Source organism: Aptenodytes patagonicus, chromosome 4, assembly GCF_965638725.1.
Source record: "Aptenodytes patagonicus chromosome 4, bAptPat1.pri.cur, whole genome shotgun sequence".
In the NCBI taxonomy this organism is placed as follows: Eukaryota; Metazoa; Chordata; class Aves; order Sphenisciformes; family Spheniscidae; genus Aptenodytes; species Aptenodytes patagonicus.
In genome coordinates this window covers 65,684,916-65,708,004 of record NC_134952.1, presented here as the reverse complement: position 1 = coordinate 65,708,004, position 23,089 = coordinate 65,684,916, and the positions used below count along the sequence as shown (strand labels likewise).

The following is a 23,089-nucleotide window of genomic DNA, read 5'->3' as shown; positions in this document are numbered from 1 at the left end:
GGAAAGAGGGAGGCTGCTTGTGAATTTTTACCATTGCTAGTGGAATGACTGCGAAAAATAAGAGCTCATTCTCTCTGTTGAATGGGAAGGTGAGTTTTGGTGTTATGTCAAAGCTTTTTATTCAACCTATGTCTTTTTGCTGACGAGTTGGTTGTCCTGGATTCTTAACAAAAATTCTTAATGACGCTGTTATCATGAGTTGTTACATTTACTTCTGCTCATGCTTCTAATATTTGTTTATGGCTGCAAAATAAGCTTTGTCCTTGGAAGAGAGTTATCTCTTAGTTGTCCAGATAAGAACATAGACTACCCTCAACAATGCAGATGCTATACAATTTTGCACAAACTCATCTCGTAATCACTTAAGTTATATTGCTGCTGCTCAGTTAGTTTTGATAGTGTACAGTTTGGCACAGAGCTGTTTGGGTGCATGTCCTGAGCTGGATTCTGGGGGAACTTACTGAGGTGCTGAGACACCCTCTGATACAGGTGCGTCCAGCTCATTGTGGGTGTGTGGTGCTTTAACAGAGTCTAGTGATCAATTGGGACAGCTGAGTCACAGCAGATAACCTGCCAAGGCTACAGGTCAGCCTTGATGTCCTGTCGTATATAACACTGTTAATCTCCAATCCCCAAAATTATAAATTGACCGTTGGCAAAATCTTCTTTTGTGTATACAAAGTTGTCTTAGATCTAGTAAAGAGGGAAGCTATGAGCTAGGTGATCTTGCAACATAAAAAAGAAAACAACTTTTTCCATGGAGAAACACAATTAAGCCTTTGCATATAATTGTTTCTTCTCTTATTAATTCTGAGAATGAGATGAACCTTCTGGATCCATTTCAACTCAAACAGTGGTGACTTGTCCAACTGGTGGTAGAGCATGTTTGCCATGGAAGTCAAACTGGGGAGGGTATCCTGTAAGGACAGAAAGGGATATGTTGAGCAGCACAGAGGGTGCATGCAAAGAACTCATCCTTCCAGGTGGCCTTGGTATGCTGTCTGGAATAAAGCATCTCTGGGGATAGAGTAAGATATAGTAAATACCTCTCTGTGTTGCTTTCAGGATATTGAAAACAAAGGTTATAAGAGATAATGTGTGGTCCTAGTCACCGAAATGCTTCTCTCTGGCTAGTCCTGTCTGTAAGATTTTTTTTGAGGTGTTTATCCAAAAGCTTAACTATTGGTTTTCTTAGGTATACCTAATGAAACTCACCAGCTTGTGTTTTGGTAGCTCTTCAACCTTTTGTGTTATGATAAATGAGACTTCAGAGGTCTGAGAAGCCTGCATTTGAAGTGGCCCACATGGTTCTGGAGCAGAGATGAAGATTTCACTGAAATTCCCATTTCATCTATTGAATTGATCTCTTGACTCAAAATCTTAATGTGGAATTTCATTCCACAAAAACCAGTCAGCTATTGCACAATCCTGGTTATTTAAATAAGTTTTCACCAAAAGGAATACAAAGGTGTTTTATCTAGAGATTAAAGTGGGAGGGAGGGGGTAATAGTGTTTTTTGGCATCTGAACCAAGTAACGGTTTGCCTGCAGGCGAGCTATTTATCTTCAGCTCAGTCCTTCTGCAAGTAAATATATTCTGTACTAAAGTGTTATGTTTAAGGCTAGTAGAGCTACTGAGGTCTGCAGCTAGAAGCATGTTTTCTGGTGAATCACTGCAATATAACTGTTGAGCTATTTTTGCTTTTCTTTCAATGCTCCATTGGACTCAAAAATGAAGAAAGCCAACTTAGATTTCTAGGATAAGTTTAAAAAGCAATAGTGGCCATAACAGCTTTCACTGCTGTCCAAATCTTGACAGCACTACCCTGAAAGTGTTGCAGTTTATGGTCTTAGATTTTTTTTTTACCTGGTTTTCATCTCTGCATTCTTCTAACTTTGAAAAGAATCATATGATTGCATAAGATGCATAAGGAATTAAGTTTTTAGGACAAAATGCTTTTCTGTGCCATGTTAGCATATTTTTGGAAATTAAATACCCCACTGAAATCAGTGTTGCATGTGTCTTTGTTTCAGTTAGAATGAACTTTATGTATTGTACCTTCTGACTGAGCAGTGCTGATGAAGTATACATGTAATGCACCACATAATCACTGCGCTTCCTGATTTGCAAAGTCTCAATAAAATTGGTAGGTTACAATTCTGTTGTGATGAACCTTTGCTCATAAATACAGAGCTAAAATGCACTCTTGCTGAAATTGCTGGCAGCAAGCCTAATCTTAAAAGGTGCCCAGTATGATAACACCTGTTAAAAGTCTGTAGGGAACTCGATATCAAGCCCATGATGGCAATTTTCATGCTTGTTCTTTTTAAGAGTATACTTGGTGTGATATCGCTGTGTGTTCTGAATTCTTCTGTAGCCCCACATTCAAGAGGCGTCTGGAATTTGGAAAGCAAGACCTTTATTTCAAGCTATACTTGAAAGACTGAAATCTGCATTTTTTGGGCCTAGTGATAAGTACTCTTCACATTGTTAAGTTGTTGGGTTTTTTCAGTTAAGCTAAGTTTACCACATATATATTCATCTTAGCTTCAGATTCTTAATGCTTTAATTTTGGCCTCCCAAACACTGCAGAAAATAAAATAATTTGAAGTTATTTTAGGGGTTGTTTCTTTTGGTGTCACCACAAAGTTTGCATAAAACGTAAGGTTAGAAATGCTTCATTAAATGTAAAGGTCCTGGAATCTACAAACCCAAATATTGGATTGTTCATGGCAGTGAACACCTTCAGAATGTGTTTAATGACCATAAGAACACCTGTGCAGTTTTGTTTTTCAGCTTTTGTGCTACTGTATGTTATGAAAATGACTGAAACTGGCATGCAGACCAAGGGGAGGGTGAAGGGAAATGTTCTGATTTTTGGTTTCTATTTTATTTTTAGTTTGCATGAAACTCTGCTTGAAAGTAGAACATTGTTTCCAGTTACAGAAAGCAAACTGAGCTGCTTTGAAGTGTTCTGCTACAATGAATGTTATTTCCAGTTCTTTCCTGGAAAGTTGCTATAAGTAAGGTGCGTGCTAAACAAGCAGTGTTTAAGACTTTAACCTTACCATAATAAAGCAACCTTCAACACTCTTTTGTAAGAGAAAAGGAGGACGTATAGATGTGTATGGAAGCTCTTTCTGTGGTCAACAGCGTGCATTTGTTGGTATTCAGAGTATAAATGGCTATCCTAATTATGTCTCTATTTCTGCTTTCTTAGCCAGTCATTTGAAAAATATACACATATCGATGTTCTTTTACTTCTGCAGAACATTGCATTGTTAGATTGGCGGGCAGTGTTCGCATGATAGTAATGCCTTTGCTCTTCAGTGCACTCTGGAATTTACTTAGCACTGGTGAGGATTAGACCCTTAAAGGGCACTAAGTAGTTCTCGAGAAGCAGATTTATCATCAGCTTGCTGATCCTGGTCCATCTTCAGAACGACATGGAAGTCTTAAGTTTTTGGCTTGCTGTGAGCCACGAATAGCAAATGCTGAAAGTGGCAACTGATGATTGAGATAGATATCTAAGCAAATTTGAAATGTAAACATGGCTTGAAATGCAGACTACTATTGGTAAAATGGTATGGTTTTGCCCCCTTTTTAATGGACATGTAACAAGCATGTGAGAGCTAGGTAACAGCTGTGAGCCATGCATGGGAGAGTAATTTGACCTTTAAGTGATTTAGTTTTCTAGATACTAATGATTCTGGGCAAGTGCTTGGAGTTTTGTTGGGTTTTTTTCAGTAATACTACTCAGAACCTCACAAAGGCTAGAATGTTCTTCCTTACTAATCTTGTTTTGTAATTGATGGTACATTTGGGCAATGTAATATTTTCTTCTTGTGGTGAAAAGGGGGTTGTCCAATCTGGAGTTAGGTATCTGAGTGTTTTAAAATGCTGGGTTTTTAGCAAGCAATGCACTCACATGTATGTATAATGTAATTCAACCATTCACAATTTGTATGACATGCTGCTTTCATCAAAAACTTAGTTGTGGCTTTTTTCCTTTTTCTCTCTAACTTCTGTTTTGCCTGAAAGGTTCTATGTGAGTCATGGGGATTTTTGGTTATGTACTATATCCAAGGTCTTTGTTAGTTTCATTGTAAAAATTGCTTTTGTACTCGGTGTGTGTAATCTAATTTCTGTGGTAGCATGCTGTGATTCCTTGTATGTGAGAATTAATTTTGATGTAAAGAAAACAGCTACAGGTCACAGGATAGCTGAGTCTTAAAGTATATTTGTAACAGCAGTTGTGGTGAAGGAAGAAGATGCAGTCATGTTGCATGCATCGCTTCTAAAGCTTTGGGTATGATCCACTAAAGACTCTTCTGGTGAAGGCTGTGTATTTCATATCAATATATTGGTAAAACATATATATATATTGTTTTGAAGACAATAGGACATGAATTTTTGAAAACTTAAGTAGAAGATTTTTTTTTACAGCATGTCTACAAAGAACATCTGTTTATTCCTCTGTGGTTTTTTTGGTTCATTGTGTTTTAACTGTCCTTGTCACTATTTTGTAGTGTTATATGTCAATGATAGCAGCATGGAGAGCTTAGTAACTGTTCCATGGTTGAATAATTGCAAGATGCTTTTTTCCCTCCCTCCCAAGAGCTGGAAGATTAGGAAAGGGAATGGGAGCAGGTGAAGGAATTGCTACTGCAATGTTCCTACTGGATTGTACTTGGATCTCTCTTTTGTGGCAGCTTCCAACTACTCAAGGCCTGGTAATTTTAAACTGCTTAATCTCTAAGTATCAAGACCAAAAAAATTTGATCTTTTTCAGCTCAGCAGCTTTCTGGAGTTTACATATCGCCACTATTGGAGAGGGCAGGTAAGCAGAAGCTGAAAAATTTGAAAAGCATTTAAGCACCTAAACTTTGATTGCATACGGCTGACAGCATCTCATGATTCTCAGCTAGATCATCAAAGATCCATTCTGTATTTCCCCTACTTCCTCCTGCTCTTGCCTTTGTTCTAATGAATAGATGTAGGAATGAAATAAATGATGTTTAAAACCTTTGCTAGTTAAGAGAAATATGCTGATTTTATGAATATAACTTCATATGAATATTGTGGGATTTTTGAGTTCTAAAATCCTCAAATCTGAGCCATAGCCTGCTGACAGTCCCCTGCTCCACCTTTATTTGAAAGAAAAGTGATGGTATTGTCACATTTTTGGCTCTGCAAAGGAAATGTCAAATGTTATCCCTTTTGTATTGGCTAGCTGGTGATACTGTATTCTTTTGTCCCCGTCCCCCCCCTCCATTTGCGTTTAGAGTTCATTGTACTTGCAGTGAACAATTACTTGTTAAGTTGTCCACTGTTACTTTTCTGCCATTCATCTGACCCTAGTTTCTAGCCCCATTTCCCCCCAACCACCCAGCTTAGTAAATCCCTTGAGAGATACTGCAACTATTGGTGTTATCCCTTCCGCTTTGCAAATTATTAGGCATACACCTTGATTCTCTTAAAAGCTAAAACTTCTTAACTTTATTGATCGTCGGAAAGGATACGGCCTCTTGTGGCAGCAAGGGTGTGTGGAGGTGCTCATAAGTCCCTTAATGTAAGGGTTCTGATTTTCTGTTTTTCAGGAGCTGCAAAATTGTATCCTGCATTACATCCCTCAGGAAGAAAATTGTAATAATGAATACATGGTCATATTTCCATCTTCTCGTGGTTAGTGATGTAGTAACTAGTTTCACATATGCTAGACATGTCCATGTGATTTGTCTCCTGGACAATCACCCAAGTGGTGACCTCTTGAGGGTAGGGATTTTTTGTGGTGTTTCATTGTTCCTCTTCATACTTCTTTTTAAGGGTTTTTGCAGTTCCTAGCTCAGGAAGATGAAAGTATTTTCCCTTGCTGGCTCTTAATAATGTTATGCTTAAGTGTGTGCATCTGTCCCAGCTTTAAAGAACTACTAGCTGCTGTACCTGGCAAAGATACTTGGTTTCAGTTAGCATTTGCGTAGCATGCAGCAACAGTTTTATTGATCCCAAGAGAATCCCTGCTATTTTACGGGCTATGTTGGACTTAATGCATTTATGAAGCTTTTGATTTTGGGGTGTGGTTTTCTGGACTTCGAGATAGGTGCTCATACAAAAGTTGTTACTGATTTGATTTCCCTATTTTCTGGTGAAAGTGACACTTCAGAATTTAGTTTAAAATGAACATTACCAATGACTTAAGGCAGGCCTGGCCAATGTTCTTAAACCTGTCAAGTTATACCAGAGCCTTCTCATGGCTAAGCGCCACTAGGCCTGTGCTGTGTACTGAGAAGAGAATGGGAAAGGGACCACTAATAGGGCCACAAATGGTGACAATTCCCTTGGTCCGCTGCTTCATTGGAATGACCTTGCTAACATGCAGCACCATCCCAGAACATCCTGTAAAGTTAGCCTCAGTAGCCTTGTTTCTGAGTAATCTGAACTTCTGGACAGTTTTCCTTGCAGTGCATAGCCTCGCTAATGATTTTGTAACATATCCTCATGTAAGTGCTGCACTCGAACTGCTCATGGTTGTAGAGTGGAAGGTTAGCTATTCTTATTTTAGTGAAATGGGGGCGTTTCTGGAGATGTAATAAGATGCAGTTAGTTACTGTAAAATACAGGCACTGTTGCATTTTGTTTAGTTGTTTGCAGATCAGTGTGCTTTATTGATTCTTTTGATTTTTCTGTTTAGTGTGGCTGCTTCGCATGTTTTATCAACAAAGGTGTTGATATAATCAATCTCAACACTTTAACAGTGTTAGTTTCTTAAAGATTCTGCACTGACATACTAGTGACAGAAAAGGAAAAAATAGATGGAAGTTCACAGGTACGTGGCATTCTTTAGCCTCTTCCTTTTAAATCCCCTTACCCTTTATGACTTTATATATATATACACATTATTCTTTGTGAATATCAAGTATAGAGATCTGTGCTATGAGTAAGATGATCAGAGGTGGTTCATTCAAGCTGAGCTTTTGTCCCTGACCTCCTCCTAACATTACTCAGCATTTTTCAAAGTTGTTGCTCCAAGACTTTGCTGTTGATATGCTTTAGTCCCTAATTTTTTTATGTGTTTGGCTGGTTGGATGTTCTGAGCTATGCTAGGACAGTCTTTTTCTAAACAAATCTTCATTATGTGAATTTCATCTTGAGCTTTTAATTTAGTTGTAAGGCCATTATTTTGTAGGCTAAAATTACCTATTTAGTAATCTGGTCCTAGAATTTTTGTGGAGTTCCCTGGTCTGATAGTGTGCTTATCCGCTTCCTTGCTTTAGATTGTTTTTTCTTCAGGTTTTGAGCTAAATAAATGTAAACACTTACTGATCCATCTTTTGGGGGGGGTTGTAGGTACAGCTCTTGCATTATCAAGTGACTCAAAGCATAATTGCTGAAGCAAAGGAAACTTCTATGTCTTTTTAAATAGTTAAAATAATTCTCTCCCCTGCCTTGAAGATCTCAAAGCTGTTAGAATCTTAAAAGAGGTTGGCATGCTTTTACTGTTAGAAATCACTTTAGTGATTTAGCTGGAAAAATGGAAACAGTGTGTGTTTGGTATAAAAGCATTAGAAAAAAATAAACAGCTGAACTGCTGAGAAATCCTGGCTAAATACCTAGAAGTAAAATCTGCTGGGATGTTGAAGCTGCCTTTGACAGCAGCCTCTCATATAGCTAGGATGAGGTTTTCATTGTTGCATTTCATGTATCTTTCAGTCATATCCAATAAGCAATGAAGAAATAGAACAAGTGGGTTGTGTTGTGGTTCTTGCTGTTGTTGATGACACTAGCCTGAATGTTAATGGCAGCCAACTGTAAAATGATGAGACCTAATAACCGTAAAATCTTCCAATGTGATGGCCATAAGCTGTTAATCCAGTAACCATGTGTAATGTTTCTTTTCTTTTAACTTGTCAGTTTCTGATTCCAGACTTGATGTAATGTATTTCTTTTCCTCTGCACTCTGACTTGCAAGTGGTTTGTTTGAAGTCAGAATGCTGTTTAAAACCCTGACTCTGTGAATTCTAATGTAAATATCCTTTCAACTAGGTATTTAATATCCGTTTACTCCTTTGTAACATAACCAAATGGTAAGAATGAAGAATATAAATAACTATTGAACTGTATAACTACTTAAATATATGTAAATACTTTATGGTCATACTCTTAAAAGATACTAAGAATGACCTTTCTTTTAGGGAATAACATGTACAAATGCAAACAAAAAGCAAGTAATTTAAAATTATTTGTCATTACTGAATCTGGTGATTTTTCCACTGTCTTAATTTAGATGATTCCCTCCTTTTCAAACATGGTGGAAATCATTATTTGGATTGCGGTTGACCCTAGGAGTCTAACTTCTGGATCCAAGCCCCTTGTGCTTGTCAGTATAGAACAGGATGATGGGGGTTATTTTGTGTGAAATAGTTCCAAGTTGTAAGATCTAAGACATAAGCCCGTGCAGGTTGATGAGGAGATAATAAAGCAACACAGCTCAGGAGGAGAGCTAGTGGCCTTAACATATGCTGAAACAGTCTGCTTTTACTATTCCTATTTTTGTGTAATCTCATATGCAGTTAACCAATTTGACTTTAAGACAGCAATGCAATAATATTACTACTGTGTCCTTAGGAGTAAGCTGTTTTGTCTAGCACTAGTTATCAGGGCTGGCATCACTGCAAGCTGTACTGGCCTTACTTTGGGAAAAATGCTTTCCAAAGGCGGTATTTCTGGCAGTGACATCAGATAACTTTTGTATCTTTAAATGCCTGCCAATAAGTGAGCTGTGTGTGAGTTTGATCGTCAGTCATCTGAACAAGGTCTTTTATAGCTCGGGCTTCTTGAGTATCATGGCAGTTTGATATGGCTTGTACTCTGGAGGTGAGGGGAATCAGGATGGCACCCTTCATGATCAGGAAGGCCATGAACTGCTCCAGCCCAACCTCCTGAGCTCAGTATGGAAACTAGGTAGATTATAGCAGGGTTTTTCCCCATCCTTCTACCTTGTAGGTGAAATGCAGCTGTTCTGTAGTTAGCTGCTGTGCAAAATGGAACCACAGTGACTCTAGAGGAATCAGTGTCACCTCAGCATTTGGTCAGTGTTTTTACTGGCACAGTTCCTTAATTATGAATGTTGCTTGGAACAAATAACTCAACTCTGCTTTTCCTAGCAAGTAGGAAACTGAATTTGCAAGGATCCTGTCCTCTTGAGCTTGTAATGAGTACTCGAGAATGTGTACACATACCCACGCAGTGTGCTCACCCATCCAGTGCCCAAGCATGCTGATGGGGTCAGCAAGTGGGGAAAACTCCTTATTAAGCTGATCTGTTTTCAGCCTCTGACAGCAATATGGTTTTAGTGGGAATGGTAGATGTGACCATTTCCAGCAATGTCTTTAAGGTTTCTCAAGTGGGAAGTGACTCTGGCTTTGAATCTCACTGTAGTAGGTTTTTTTATATAAATTGGTCACTCTTACTAGACAGCTTACAAAAAAATTCTGTTTTCTTTCAGATGGGGTATTCTTTGTTTTGTGTTTAGAACACGTTTCAAATTAATCATGAATTTGGGCTTTATATTGTGAGTATTGAGGAAAAAAATATTGAGCTGTTCTTTTCATGGCCAGCACAGAGGAATTATCTGTTCATCTTGGAAGGGCAGGCTTTGGCTTGGTCCTGGTGTAGGTGTGCTGTTGATTGAGTTTGTGGCGTTGTTAAAGCCTGTCACTAGACAACTGTTTGTTTTTCTGAGATTTCCAAAATGAAGATTTGACAAACATGAACCCCTGTTACATCTGGTATGGATAACAAGTTTCTTGAGGCAAGATAACCTGCTAATCAATGTTGACATGTATGAGAAAAGCCATTATCATCTGTTGGATTTTTAAAGCTGTTTAATTCTTGCTTTATATTTCAGCAAGCTTAAATGTCTGTGAACAAGGTGCCCGTATCTTGGGGGGGAAACGCTGCTTCTTTGTGTACTGTGTCAAGAGTGCCTTGATTTGACTTCAGTGGATGATGTTGAAGAGGTTTGATGTAAATTCAGCTTAATGTGTTATGTTTTGATAACAATTTTTTTCATGATATCCCTCCTGTGCATGCACAATACCTTCAGTCTGAAAAAAATTCTGCTACTATATTTTCTTCTTTAGTAGTATTATTCATAAAGCTTTGAAAAATATATGTTTTCTGGAAGCAGATAACTTTTTTAAATCTTATTGCAGTACCTGTTCTGGTCATCACTGCCACAACTGCTAAAATGGAGGTGGTTTCGGCAGAAGTCAACAGCTTGCTCCCTGAGGAAATAATGGACACTGGTATAACTCTGGTGGAAGATGACAGCATCGAGGCAGTTATTGTGTCGTCACCGATGGGAGATTCTATTCCCATGGAAACAGAACTGGAAGAAATAGTGAACATAAGCTCCACCAGTGACTCCTCAGCTACGACTACAGCCGCAGTCACCACAGAATTGGTTACTGCACCCAGCAATCACTCAGGCGATCTGACAGTGAACACCACAACTCCCAAAACTGATGTGAATGCAGTAGTAAAGCCTACCTTTCCCAGTGGCCTCCATAAACTTGGTGCTCAGACCCCCGTCACTATATCAGCCAATCAAATTATTCTGAACAAGACTGCCGATATTAAAATAGGCAATCAGAGTATTAAACCGGATGGGCAAAAGCTAATTGTAACAACTTTGGGCAAGTCTGGCCAACCTATTGTTTTAGCATTACCCCACAGCCAACTCCCGCAGGCACAGAAGGCCACGTCCCAAGCGCAAGGTGGAGAATCCAAGGTACAAGGCCAGCAGATCAAAGTTGTTATTGGAGGTCGGTCAGAAGTGAAACCTGTTGTTGGTGTCTCAGCTTTGACGCAAGGAAGTCAGCTGATAAACACTGCGGCCCAGCCTTCTGTTTTGCAGACCCAGCAATTAAAAACAGTACAGGTAAAGTGAGTTATGCTGATGAAACATCTTAAAAAACAATTTTGTTGCTGCAACTGTTGTCCATTTCCTTCACTGATTGACACACGGTTGCTTTCAGTCTCTGCATTTATTCCTTGTATTAAAAAATACAATGCTGCTCTTAGCCCATGCTTTCATCTGTGGATGCATTTACCATTTTATGCTCTTTACCTCTAGCTACTGTCTAGAAACTTAGGATTTGCCTCAGAGAAAGTGAGCTATTAAAATTCAGTAAATTGAAGAGAATTTCCCCATTATTTTCATTTTATAAAAATAAATTCTGTGTGCTTTCAGGAAGACTGAATTGAACTCTATATGCCTGTTGTTCTTTATTCAAAGTGTACGCTGCTTTACTCCTTTATGAAAGAGTAGCTTCTCCTATTACGTTCAGAGAGTTTGTTTAAACAAACTAAAGAAACCTTCCAGCATTTGAAAAAGAACAGAAAGGTATATCTTGTCTGCCTCAAATCTATTTAAGCTTATTAATAGATACGGATAGACTAGACGCTATCGTAAGCTGGACACTTGAAGGTCTTGTTCCCGATCTCTGGCATGGATCTTGAGACATTTGAAACCACAGAGAGTCTGCTGGGATCTGAAAATGTGTTGAAAAGACTTGGGTTATGACCCAGAGGGTCTGATTTTCATCTGGTATATGGCAGAACTAAATGTGAGTGACTTTGTTCTAGTTGGCAGTGAGGCAGAAATAAGACCTCATGAAAGTGAAGGAAAAGTAGAACTTGATGCAGGTTATGATGGAAAAAATATTTATTTTACAGTCTAAATGAAATGAGAAATTAAACTCTAAGTATGCTAATAAACTAATTTGCTGCACATGAAAAATGATAAACTTTTAAGCATGTTATTAGCCGAATGGTAAGTTCCCCAAGTAGTATTTCATGGCAAGCAAATGTGAGCAACTCTCAGGATGGCTTGTTTTAAAGCTGCAGATGATTCCTGCACTGATTTCTGCTTTCTCCTTTTTTTGTTGCTACATCATACCTGTGGAAAACATGTTTAATAATGGCTGTTTGTAACATCAATTTTCTTAAGTGACTTTTATTTTTGTACCTTGATCATTTATGATATGCTTGTCATTATAGCTTTCAAAAAAGCCCCTGCTCTTGACTCAGCATAGGAGCATTTAAGAGTGGACCAGTTCCTGTTACTTGGCTTCAGTTACTCACTGCCAAGTGACAGATACAGGAAACTGAGGAGAATGACTTAGCTGTGATGTGCTTTTGCTTGCATGAGATGACCTGTGCCATCAGTGACTGAAATACAGTGACTTGGTGATTCACCTCTGCAGTTTGTCATTAGGAATTCTACAGGTTCTTTAATAGAAGCTGTTGCAAATGGACTTACATCCATTTGTAAATCTAGTTAATTGCAGTTTGAGAAAATTTGTTTTTTGTGGTCTCTTTTTATTAAACCTTTGCTTCCATTTGCAAAACAGATTGAACTGTTAACACCTGGCATTCCTTTTTTCCTATAAGGAGAGGAGGAAGTAGAAATGAAAAGCAAGAAGGCAATGTTCAGTTGGTTGTAAGTACCTGATACTGCAGGGAAGATGATTACATTAACACTTCCTAGACAGTGCTTTTCCCTGTAGAAAATTACTAAAGTGTCAGAGGAATATATGAGGCTAGGCGAGAGATTCATGGTCTACCCTATCATGAATGACGGGAGGTAACCCATGCCTTGAGTCCCTGGCTTATGAATGAATGAAGTCATGCATTTATCCCATCATCCTGAACAAGCCTCTTAACCTTTCAGTGAGTGGAAAAGGAAGCTGTGAAAGCCTCCCTGTCTCCCAAGGGTCTTGTGTAACTTACCTGATTCACAAAGCGACAAGAGATATTTCAGATGCAAGGCAGCACAGCAGTTCACTTGGTGCTGAAAAGTGAATTGATAAAAGATTAGATGACAAAGAGCTCTCTTCGGTTCTCCTTACATCCTCACTGTTGTAGGGGCTTTGCAGGTCATTAGAGAAACTCAATTAGCTGTGCTGTAATCTAATGGTGACATTTGAAATCTCAGCACTTGAGAAAAAGCATAATTGATAGAGTTGAGGAAAATGTTCCTTGGAATCTGGCTCCCTCTCTGATTACAATTTTAGAGGTATGAGGTGTAAAATGTGGCAGGATCTTGGGCTTTGTCTATATCCAGAGGTTTATTACTGTCCCTTGGCAGCTTGTCCTGATTTAGTTGGAACCGCTGCCCTGGATGTGTGGACAAAACTACTGGGCAAGTGCATCTGCTTTCAGCCTGTGGCTCCTGCCTGTGTACAGGCTTAAAAACAATGATGTGCCTGCTGGTGTACTACTGTAGTCCAAGTGCAATAAGCAGGAGTTTGGCCTTGCAGATGACTCTCAACCAGATGTCCAGACCCATCGCCATCACTGTCACTAAGCTAGTCTAACTTGAACTTGTCTTGATATGGTAACTGGCTCTGTGTTTCAGCAGTTAAATCTACATGTCCATAGCATCGTTGCTACTGTGGCAAGACAACTGCTAAGCCATCATTGTGGCTTCATCTCATCATGGAAAAGTGACCTCATGCATTCCCTGACCTCAGAGCAAACTCCCATTCCTAGCTCAGTTTCTTCATCATCTCTGAAGTACACTGTTTTCCTCTTCTATTTCTAGAGTCCCTGATTTTTTTCATATTATGCCAAATATAAATTACATAGGGCGTGGCTACATGGACAAGCTCCCATGAGGTCATCTAGGGAATGGATTTATAGTATGTTAGCTCCTTTATGGTAGCTGACTATGTAGATATTCAATCCAGCAGTATGCAAGGTATGCATGTGCCTTTTTCTGTATGAATAGAACATGGTTTGACAGCTGAAAACAAAGTCCGGCTGTAGAAACTTGCTAGCTCATCTTGTTTAGTGGAGAGTGCTTAGGAAGACACAAATTGACCCTTTAAATAAAGATGCTTGCAGATAAATCTCTTCATTTCTGTAGGGAGAAGGAGGCTGGTGTGTGCTTCTAAATAATAATTTTCTTATGGAAGAGCTTGTTGCCCCAGGAAATATTTTTGCAGTCTAATTCAAAGTAACTTGCAGAGAGCATGCTTAACTTACATAGGCAGAGGAAAAATGTTAACCTTCTTGTGATTAGTACAGGCAATAGCAGAGGACTCCAGAGAACTCGCCTTTTCTGAAGCATGAAAGGGGCAGTCTGTCATCTTGATTATTTCTTCTGGCTTTTCCAGTCTCTACTGAAATGGGTAGCGAGTTTCCCACTGATGCCTAGAAGGCTCTTACAGGTGGCTGGGGTTATCAGCTCCAGTGGCAAAAACCTCAGAAAGGCTTGCTTGGCAGTAAGTAAGGGCAGGAGTGCACTGCCTGCACTTGGGGGCCAAGGGCTGTTCCTCATCTGTAACCAACCACATTTGAGTTTTGCCATGTTTCCTAAGCCCTGAGGGGATTCACTTGTTTGTTAGACCTCCTTCGTAGACATACAGTTCACCCATGTTGTGGTTTAACCTTAGCAGGCAACTAAGCACCAGACAGCCACTCTCTCACTCCCCCCAGTGGGATGGGGGAGAGAATTGGAAGTGTAAAAGTGAGAAAACTCGTGGGTTGAGGTAAAGACAGTTTAATAGGGAAAGCAAAAGCCACACACACAAGCAAAGCAAAACAAGGAATTCATTCACTACTTCCCATCGGCAGGCAGGCGTTCAGCCATCTCCAGGAAAGCAGGACTCCATAATGCCTAACGGTTACTTGGGAAGACAAACGCCATCACTCTGAATGTCCCCCCCCTTCCTTCTTCTTCCCCCAGCTTTATATGCTGAGCATGACGTCACATGGTATGGAATATCCCTTTGGCCAGTTTGGGTCAGCTGTCCTGGCTGTGCCCTCTCCCAGCTTCTTGTGCACCTCCAGCCTTCTCAGTCGGTAGAGCATGAGAAGCTGAAAAGTCCTTGACTAGTGTAAGCACTACTTAGCAACAACTAAAGCATTGGTGTGTTATCAACATTGTTCTCACCCTAAATCCAAAACACAGCACTGTACCAGCTACTAGGAAGGAAACTAACTCTATCCCTGCCAAAACCAGGACAACCCAAAAAGCAGGAGGGAATTTATCTGAGGAGGATATTGTTGAGTCTGAGGGAAGCAGGGCTACTTGCGTTGACCAGCTATCATTTTGATATTTTTACATTTTTTCTGAAATACTTCATGTTAATGGGTAGCTAGTATTTTACATGTATTCATGTAAGTCACTTAAGCACATTTATTGACTGTTACTGGGAAACGACTGCTGTTGTCAAGAGCTGGCTGTACCTGCTGGATGTTGATCATGTTCTGAGCCAGACTTTGCCCTCGCTTCAGAGAGTAAAAGCAATAGTAGTTGAGTTACAATAATACCTTATGGCAGGATAAGATTAATTTCAGCAGAATGGAAATCTCAAATCAAGCAGATGAAATGTGGGGAATTTATCAGAAATTAAAATGTGTGCAAATTTACAAAAAAAGTTACGTATAAAATGCCTGCTCATCTATCAGCTGTGTACGTGCCGAGAGAACTGAATCCTTGAAATGTTAAAATGGCTTTGAGTTAAATTTGTAAACTGGGCTGTGAATGAAGATTCCTTCTTCAAACAACTTATGTTTCAAGGTTTTAGTTAATATATCTCCAAAAAGAGCAGGTTTTTTTTTTCTTCTCTATTTCATTTTAAGCCTTGACTATTGTATGCCACCTATAAAGCAGCTAATGTGGCCTGGGTGCAGCATATTTGGACAAATGACCTTCACCTGCCAATGGTCTGAGGTGGAAGTTTCCTCTGAGGAACACTTGTACTGTAACTGTGAAGCATCACATGGCTTCCTTTAAATGATGTCTATTTTCTGGCACTGCCCGGTGTCAGAGCTGCTCATTGGTGGCTTCCGTTGGCTGGACACAGCTCAGGCACACAGAGGTGATGTTTGCTTTCCACGGGAGGCTGGAGGGCTCCAGCTTCTCTGGCCATGCTGCGAGTGTGCTGCTGGGAGCTGAAACAGCCTCACGTGTGCTTTTTGCGGGGCAGCTGGGGAATTCGTTATGTGCTACTGAATACTTTGAATGTTTTGGTGTTACTCTACTGTAAAGGAGGTGTTTTCAGTCAGCAAATTCTATAAATGGGGTTTTGTGTAGGAAACCATAACATCCAGCCTACTCAATTGCTTCATTTAAGCACTCACAACTTTCTCAGGCTGTTAAAAGTAGCTGTCATCTCTGTATCTTTGCACATCAGTGAGATTGATCAAGTTAGCTGCTTGAGTAACAAAGGTGGTTTTGTGCCTTTGGGAGGTGGCTCCCCACATGGATGCCAATGTCATGCCTCTGATACTGCTGGAGTCGGTGGCTGGTGCCCATGGGATGTGCCTGGGCATGTGTGGTGGAGGAGAGGCAGTATGGGCCTGACCTGTGGGGTGGGTAAGTGTAAGGGTTTCAGTAATGCCTTCCAGTGTGCTCACTTGGACTCAGGGAAGATCCTAGTGATAGTCCACAACTGCAGGCAGCCTCTGCACTCAAGAGGTTAAAATAGTCTTTGAAAGAAGTCATCCTCTTAATTGAACTGTTCACCAGCTGGATGCCAGTGTATAGAAACTATTAGGATAAATGCATCTGGTAGTTAACTTCTGTCAGTGTGGGAAAGGGAAAAAAGTCTTGTTTAAGACTGTTAAGACTATAAAACCCTGCTTATAAAGATTTCAGGTTGAAGTGATGTCTCATTGAATTATACGTACACATTCCTGGTCCGGTTGTGTTTCAGGAGACTGGATCACAGAAGGAAAAAAAGACCCCTGTGTACCTGGATGTAGCCAGCTGATTTGTTCTTGGCTAGTGAGTACCCAAAACTTTCAGGGACTGATGATCCATGTACTTTTTGAGAACTGTTGCAGAAGGCTGTTTCCCCATTTGCAGGATAAAAGTGTGCTGCTATGTCAGAATAGGTCAAGAGATGTTTCAGAGCAGTAGCTGTCATATTCAAATCACTTAAGGAACAAGTTTTGTCCTGGTTGGCTGAAAAAAGGTTTTTTTTTTTAAAGCTTCAAATATTGAGAGTTGTTCATTTAATTTTAACATTTTTATATAGACCAATGGCATGTAAGAAATAATTTCAGCATCTTGAAGATGAGGTATGTTTGCATAGAGAGATATCTTGTGGAAAAAGCTGTAAGGGATTTGGCTATCCTGCTTTGGTGGCTGGTTTTCTAAAGTGGCATGGATGATATCCTAGTTCTCTCCATAGTGAGAAATGGAGGTGAAATGCGAGACAAGCAATTATTCTTCTAATTATGTGTGGGAGTATTGCCCTTTTTATTTGCTAATGTACTTAACAATACAGTAATTTAGATCCAAAATGCTCAAGTTACTTTAGATCTTTTTCCTCCATCTTTCAGATTGCCAAGAAGACCCGAACCCCAACTTCTGGCCCAGTGATCACCAAGCTGATCTTTGCAAAACCAATCAATAGCAAAGCTGTTACAGGGCAGACCACTCAAGTGTCACCAGTCATTGCAGGTTGTACTACTTTGACTTGTTTTGCTTTACCATTTTTTAAAGGCTGTTCAAAGAGATGATGATTGTAGAAATTTTTCTGTCTCCATGATTTTACTGTAGTTTCTGTTGAAGTACCTCAAGCAATTGGAAAAAAAAAAAAAAAATCAGAGAATTTTGTGGGTAGAAGCAGGTAAATGCAGTTGTTGGTACCTTTACACTTTGCTTGTTTAGAATTATCTTTGTGATTGTAGAGTTTGATCGTTTTGCTTTTGCTGTAAGATGCTTTTACTTTCTGGATTTTGGGGCGGAGAAAAAAACACCTCACAGCCAGTGAGAAGGCCACTCGATAAACAGAAAGTATTTGTAGATACATTATATAAATACACGGGGGTGGAAAGGAGACACATGCTCTTGTATTACTTGAATCTGCCTATAGTTGGACTTAAATGTAATACATGCAAATAAGAGAAAAATGTTTGAGTGGAAAAAAAATGAATAAAGCTGTGTTGTTTGTTAAGTTGCTTGCCAACTTCAAAAATAAGCATCGCAGAAGAGTCTAAGAAAGTAATTAAGGCAAATAAGAAATGGTTTGTCTCTTTGGAAAACAAATCTGTGTCCTTTAAAAAAAATTAAAGAAAAAACCCACACTGTAATCATTTGTTTATTATGACGGTGGGACTGATGTGTCCCTTGCTAAATGCATCGTTGCATGTATGCAAGTAATATCTGAGACATGTAAATTATCTCAAAAGGACAAATGTAGGAAGCCAGAGTCGTCTTCAGAGCTTTGAAGGATGTCTTCAACTGCTTCCAGATTGACCAACCCAAGTAGGCCTAAAATCTTTTCCAAATATTTAAACAAATTTGTTAAGCCTTTATAGAACTGGGACTTGAGCTGGTTTTAAAAAGAATGCAACTGTCTCCTGTATTCAAAACTTTGATAGATACAAATGAATGGCACATAACTGAAACATAATCTTTTCCTTGAGTTGTCAGGCTGCCTGCACCCTGAAGCCTGACTCATGTTTCAGGTGAAAGAGGGATTCCCCATCTTACTCCCCAGTTTTTCCCCTTCCTCAAACAATTCCCTACTAAATGTACAGACCTGTGAATAAGAAGATTGCTTCACTATGTGTATAAATATTAGAATTAAGCTGTTTGTGTTTAAAAAAACAAAAAAAAAACCAAAAAACCCCCAACCCCAAAACATTAAAAACCCCAAAATGAGCCACTTGGAGCTGCATTATATCTTCATCTGGCAATACATGAAAACTGGTAAACAGTAAGGAACCACAACAAAAATAATACCAGCAAGAGCATGTTTTTAAGTTTGCTGCCTACAGAATGAAGGGAAATGTCCAAATCAAAACATACCTACATAATATTGACAAGCAAATCAAGAGTACCTGTCCCTGAGCCTGTGAGAGAAGCATCACTGGGAGGTGAAGATGCTTCTCTAATTGAGAGGAAAATCTTTTTAAACATCTGCCTTTCCTCTCGCCATCCCAAACAGCCAGCATAACTTGCCAGCTTTGAGAGGCTGGCATCATTTTGGGGAAGGTGTAACATTTGTGTTATGTTTTGATTTTGTATGTGTTTTTATGACTCTGATAAATACTTTTAATTGCCTGGGAATTTCTGCAAACTGAGGTAGAAGTTGTAAATTTGAAAGACTTGTCTAAATAAGCAGCCAGATTCTGTTTAGGAAGCTGATGCCAAGGGGCGCAGAGGGCAAGTAGTGAGAAAGGGAAAGTTGTCACCAGGAAAAAACAAACTCAAAGCATTGAATACTGCAGATAGTAAAGTCCCACAGACTCTGACATTTTTCAGATTGCATGTGGCTTTAGCAGCTGCTGGCAACTATCAGCGCTGTTACTTAGGCTGCACAAAAGTGAAGGTTATTTTAGAGCATGTAGACCTCAGAGGAAAGCAGCTTTCCACAAGGATGATGCTTTATTTTGTTAGTTCCAGTTGACTTAATTGTCATGCCACTGGTTGGTTTTGGATGAAAAAGTTATGCTGGTGTGTGTTTGTTGTGTTTCTTATTTTGATAAATGTAGTACAAGAGAATGGGTGACAGAAAAGCTATGACAGAAATGAGTCTGAGCCAAAGTGCAGCAGAGGAAAGCTCAGTGGTCAAGCACTCTTTGGAAAGAAACTTAGAAGTATGAAAAAAAGAAATAAAATATGTTTTCCACTCTGGGAGTTTTGCAATATTCCTAAGACTGATTTAATGATTTGGAGCTGCTGGTTTTAATGTTTAACCTTTTTTGCCATTGTAAAAGCAGATAGTTTGTAGAGTTACACCACTACCCATATTTTCACAGTTGAGTCATATATTCTGTTAGGCATGAAGAAGACAACCACCAACATGGGGGGGGAACAAAAAAAAACCCCACACCAAACCTTAAGTTGAGTGTAGACAGACCAAACACCTTTTTCTTGGTCGCTGTAACACAGCTTGTTTCTGATGGCTGAGGTTTTAAAAGGAAGTAGCCCCCCACAGATGCTCAGTTTCTCTGTACATTGGCAGCAGCCCAGGGAGTTCCTAGGAAACTGCCAGCTGGCTGGGTGTTTGTGCGCAGCGCAGGTGTATTGGAGGGCTGCGTGCTTGAGGATGCTGTCCTGGCTTTAAAGAATTTTCGGCTGAATGTCACGGAAAGCTCAATGTACATTTCAGCTTTGTTAAGCCCGAGTGAACTGTCTTTTTATTTGCAATAATGTCAATTATTTTCTTCTTTGTTGCTAAATCTAACTTAAAATAATGGCGATGTCCTTCCTACCAGGTAATACACTCTCAGAAGTAGGGATCAATTGCATGATATGCATAGAAAACTTTGCTTTAAAAGTTAATGTAAACAGGGATAACTTGAGCTGATGCTATCTTCATTGTTTATAGGTAGAGTTCTTTCACAGTCTGCTCCAGGAACACCACCAAAGACAATAACGATCTCTGAGAGCGGAGTCATTGGATCATCTTTGAGTACAACAACACAACAGACACCGAATAAAATAGCTATCTCGCCACTCAAATCCCCTAATAAGGTAAGGACCTGATTCTGGCTGCAGCCTTCTCTCTCTCCTGCACAGTGGTCTGAATGGAGCTCTCTGTGTCTTTGCTACAAGCTGTTTATGATCCCACTGCTCCAGCGTCTCCACTGCACATCATGATGCTCTGTGGTAATGACCTAAGCTAGATTTTCTGCAATTGGCTCCCTTACTGTGGTTTTAAGTAAATGTGTTGTGGTTTAACCCCAGCTGGCAACTAAGCACTATCCAGCTGCTTGCTCACCCCACCCACCCCCCACCCCACCCCCTCCCCTCAGTGGGATGGGGGAGAGAATTGGAAGGCTAAAAGTGAGAAAACTCGTGGGTTGAGATAAAAACAGTTTAATACATAAAGCAAAAGCCGTGTGCACACAAGCAAAGCAAAACAAGGAACTCATTCACTACTTCCCATCGGCAGGCAGGTGTTCAGCCATCTCCAGGAAAGCAGGGCTCCACCATGCATAATGGTTACTTGGGAAGACAAATGCCATCACTCCAAACATGCCCCCCTTCCTTCTTCCCCCAGCTTTATATGCTGAGCATGACGTCATATAGTGTGGAATATCCCTTTGGTCAGTTGGGGTCAGCTGTCCCGGCTGTGTCCCCTCCCAGCTTCTTGTGCACCCTCAGCCTGCTCGCTGGTGGGGTGGTGTGAGAGAAGCAGAAAAGGCCTTGACTCTGTGTAAGCACTGCTCAGCAGTAACTAAAACATCCCTATATTATCAACACAGTTTCCAGCACGAATCCAGAACATAGCCCCATACTAGCTACTGTGAAGAAAATTAACTCTATCCCAGCCAAAACCAGCACGTTCTCCACCCCTTATTCCATACCATTTACATCATGCTCAGGTCCCACACTAGCCAATACATCCTCATTAACCACCACCCCTTACCCATCCTTTGATATAATACACAGATATCATTCCCCTAGTCTATGGAACACCCCTGTAAAAAGTCCACAAAATGTCTATTGAGTTCATTTATCCATGACTTTGTGCTCCATCTGTTATGGTGGTCACTCGGGACAGGAGAGGTGGTGTGTTGCGTGGAGTTACTGGTCACCAAAGCCAGCTCAGGTCAGGTCACTGCTGCACTTGCACTGCTTCTTGTAAGGCTTGTCCTCCATTTGTTCAGGTGGTTCCTGCTATAGTAATTCCTGTAACATGCAACTCAAATCATGGGTTACAAAAATTTAGAGGTATATCTGTTACAATCTCCACCTCTGGTCCCTTTGGGCCAGGTTATAGGGTTTAACATTGCAGTGAATTTCTCCCCTTGCCCCTGCTCTGGCTTGGACTTATCCACAGACTGCAGTCCTTTAGGGGTGTGCCTGCTCCAAATGGAGCCTTATCTGTGAGCCACAGTCTCTCCAGAGGTATACTTGCTATGGCATAGACTTATCCACAGCTACAGTCACTTTGAGGTGCACCTGCTCCAGCATGGCCTTGTCGATGGGCCACGATGCCTTCAGAGATATACCTGCTCCAGTGTGGCCTTAGCCACAGCCACAGTCCCTTCAGAAGTAAACCTGCTCCAACATGGCCTTACCCATGGCTGCAGTCCCTCCAGGGGAGTACCTGCTCTGTTGTGGGCTTATCCATCGCCACACGCTTTGAGGTGCTCCATCATGACCTCATGCATAGCCACTGGTGCTTCAAGGTGTACCTGCTGCAGCATGGACTTATCCACAGCCACAGATGCTTTGAGGTGTACCTTCTCCAGTGTGGACTTACCCTTGGGCCACAATCCCTTCAGAAGTATACCTGCTGCGGCACAGACATAACCATGGCCACAGACACTTCGAGGTGTTCTGCTCTGGCATGGACTTATTTATGGCCACAGACACTTCGGAGTGTCCTGCTCCTGCATGGACTCATCCACAGGTCACTGTCCCTTCGACTTGAGTTCACACTGGTGTTCCAGCCTGTCCAGCAGCACAAAAACAGCAACGATGCCCTGGCCATCTGCCAGACCAGGCGCATGGCCATTGCTGTTATCAAAATGGTCCCAGGCACAGCAGAGTAAGATGATAAGCAGTACAGCAAACAGCAAAAGCAAAAAGCAGCCACTAACGAGCACTAGACTCTAATATACAATGAGGCAAGCAAGCTCTATGGCAAGCACAGAAGCCTGACGATTAATAGCTAAACAGCAATAACAGCTATAAACTTGATCTAGCACATTCCAATCAAACTTGTCAGTATCTCAAACCCTTTGAGCCCCACATTGGGTGCCAAAAGGGACTGTCGTGGTTTAACCCCAGCTGGCAGCTAAGACCCACACAGCTGCTCGCCCACTCCCTCCCGGTGGGATGGGGGAGAGAATTGGAAGGATAAAAGTGAGAAAACTCGTGGGTTGAGGTGAAGACAGTTTAATAGGGAAAGCAAAAGCCGTGCACACAAGCAAAGCAAAACAAGGAACTCATTCACTACTTCCCATCGGCAGGCAGGTGTTCAGCCATCTCCAGGAAAGCAGGGCTCCATCATGCCTAATGGTTACTTGGGAAGACAAACGCCATCACTCCGAACATCCCCCCCCTTTCTTCTTCTTCCTCCAGCTTTATATGCTGAGCATGACA

At 40.6% G+C, this 23,089-nt stretch overlaps 1 protein-coding gene across 3 annotated transcripts in view; it reads left to right on the top strand.

Annotated features, from left to right (window-relative positions):
• Positions 1 to 23,089, top strand: part of LIN54 (lin-54 DREAM MuvB core complex component) — a 47,424-nt gene that overhangs the window by 6,222 nt on the left and 18,113 nt on the right. For 2 of the 3 annotated variants that reach the window (XM_076337002.1, XM_076337003.1), the window contains exons 2-4: positions 10,215 to 10,942; positions 17,362 to 17,482; positions 20,361 to 20,506. In XM_076337002.1, coding sequence (XP_076193117.1) covers positions 10,250 to 10,942; positions 17,362 to 17,482; positions 20,361 to 20,506 — 960 coding nt within the window. In that variant the 5' untranslated portion in view covers positions 10,215 to 10,249. Of the gene's footprint in view, positions 1 to 4,792; positions 4,841 to 5,600; positions 5,686 to 10,214; positions 10,943 to 17,361; positions 17,483 to 20,360; positions 20,507 to 23,089 lie in introns of all 3 variants that reach the window. The other variant, XM_076337004.1, reaches the window with a different exon arrangement.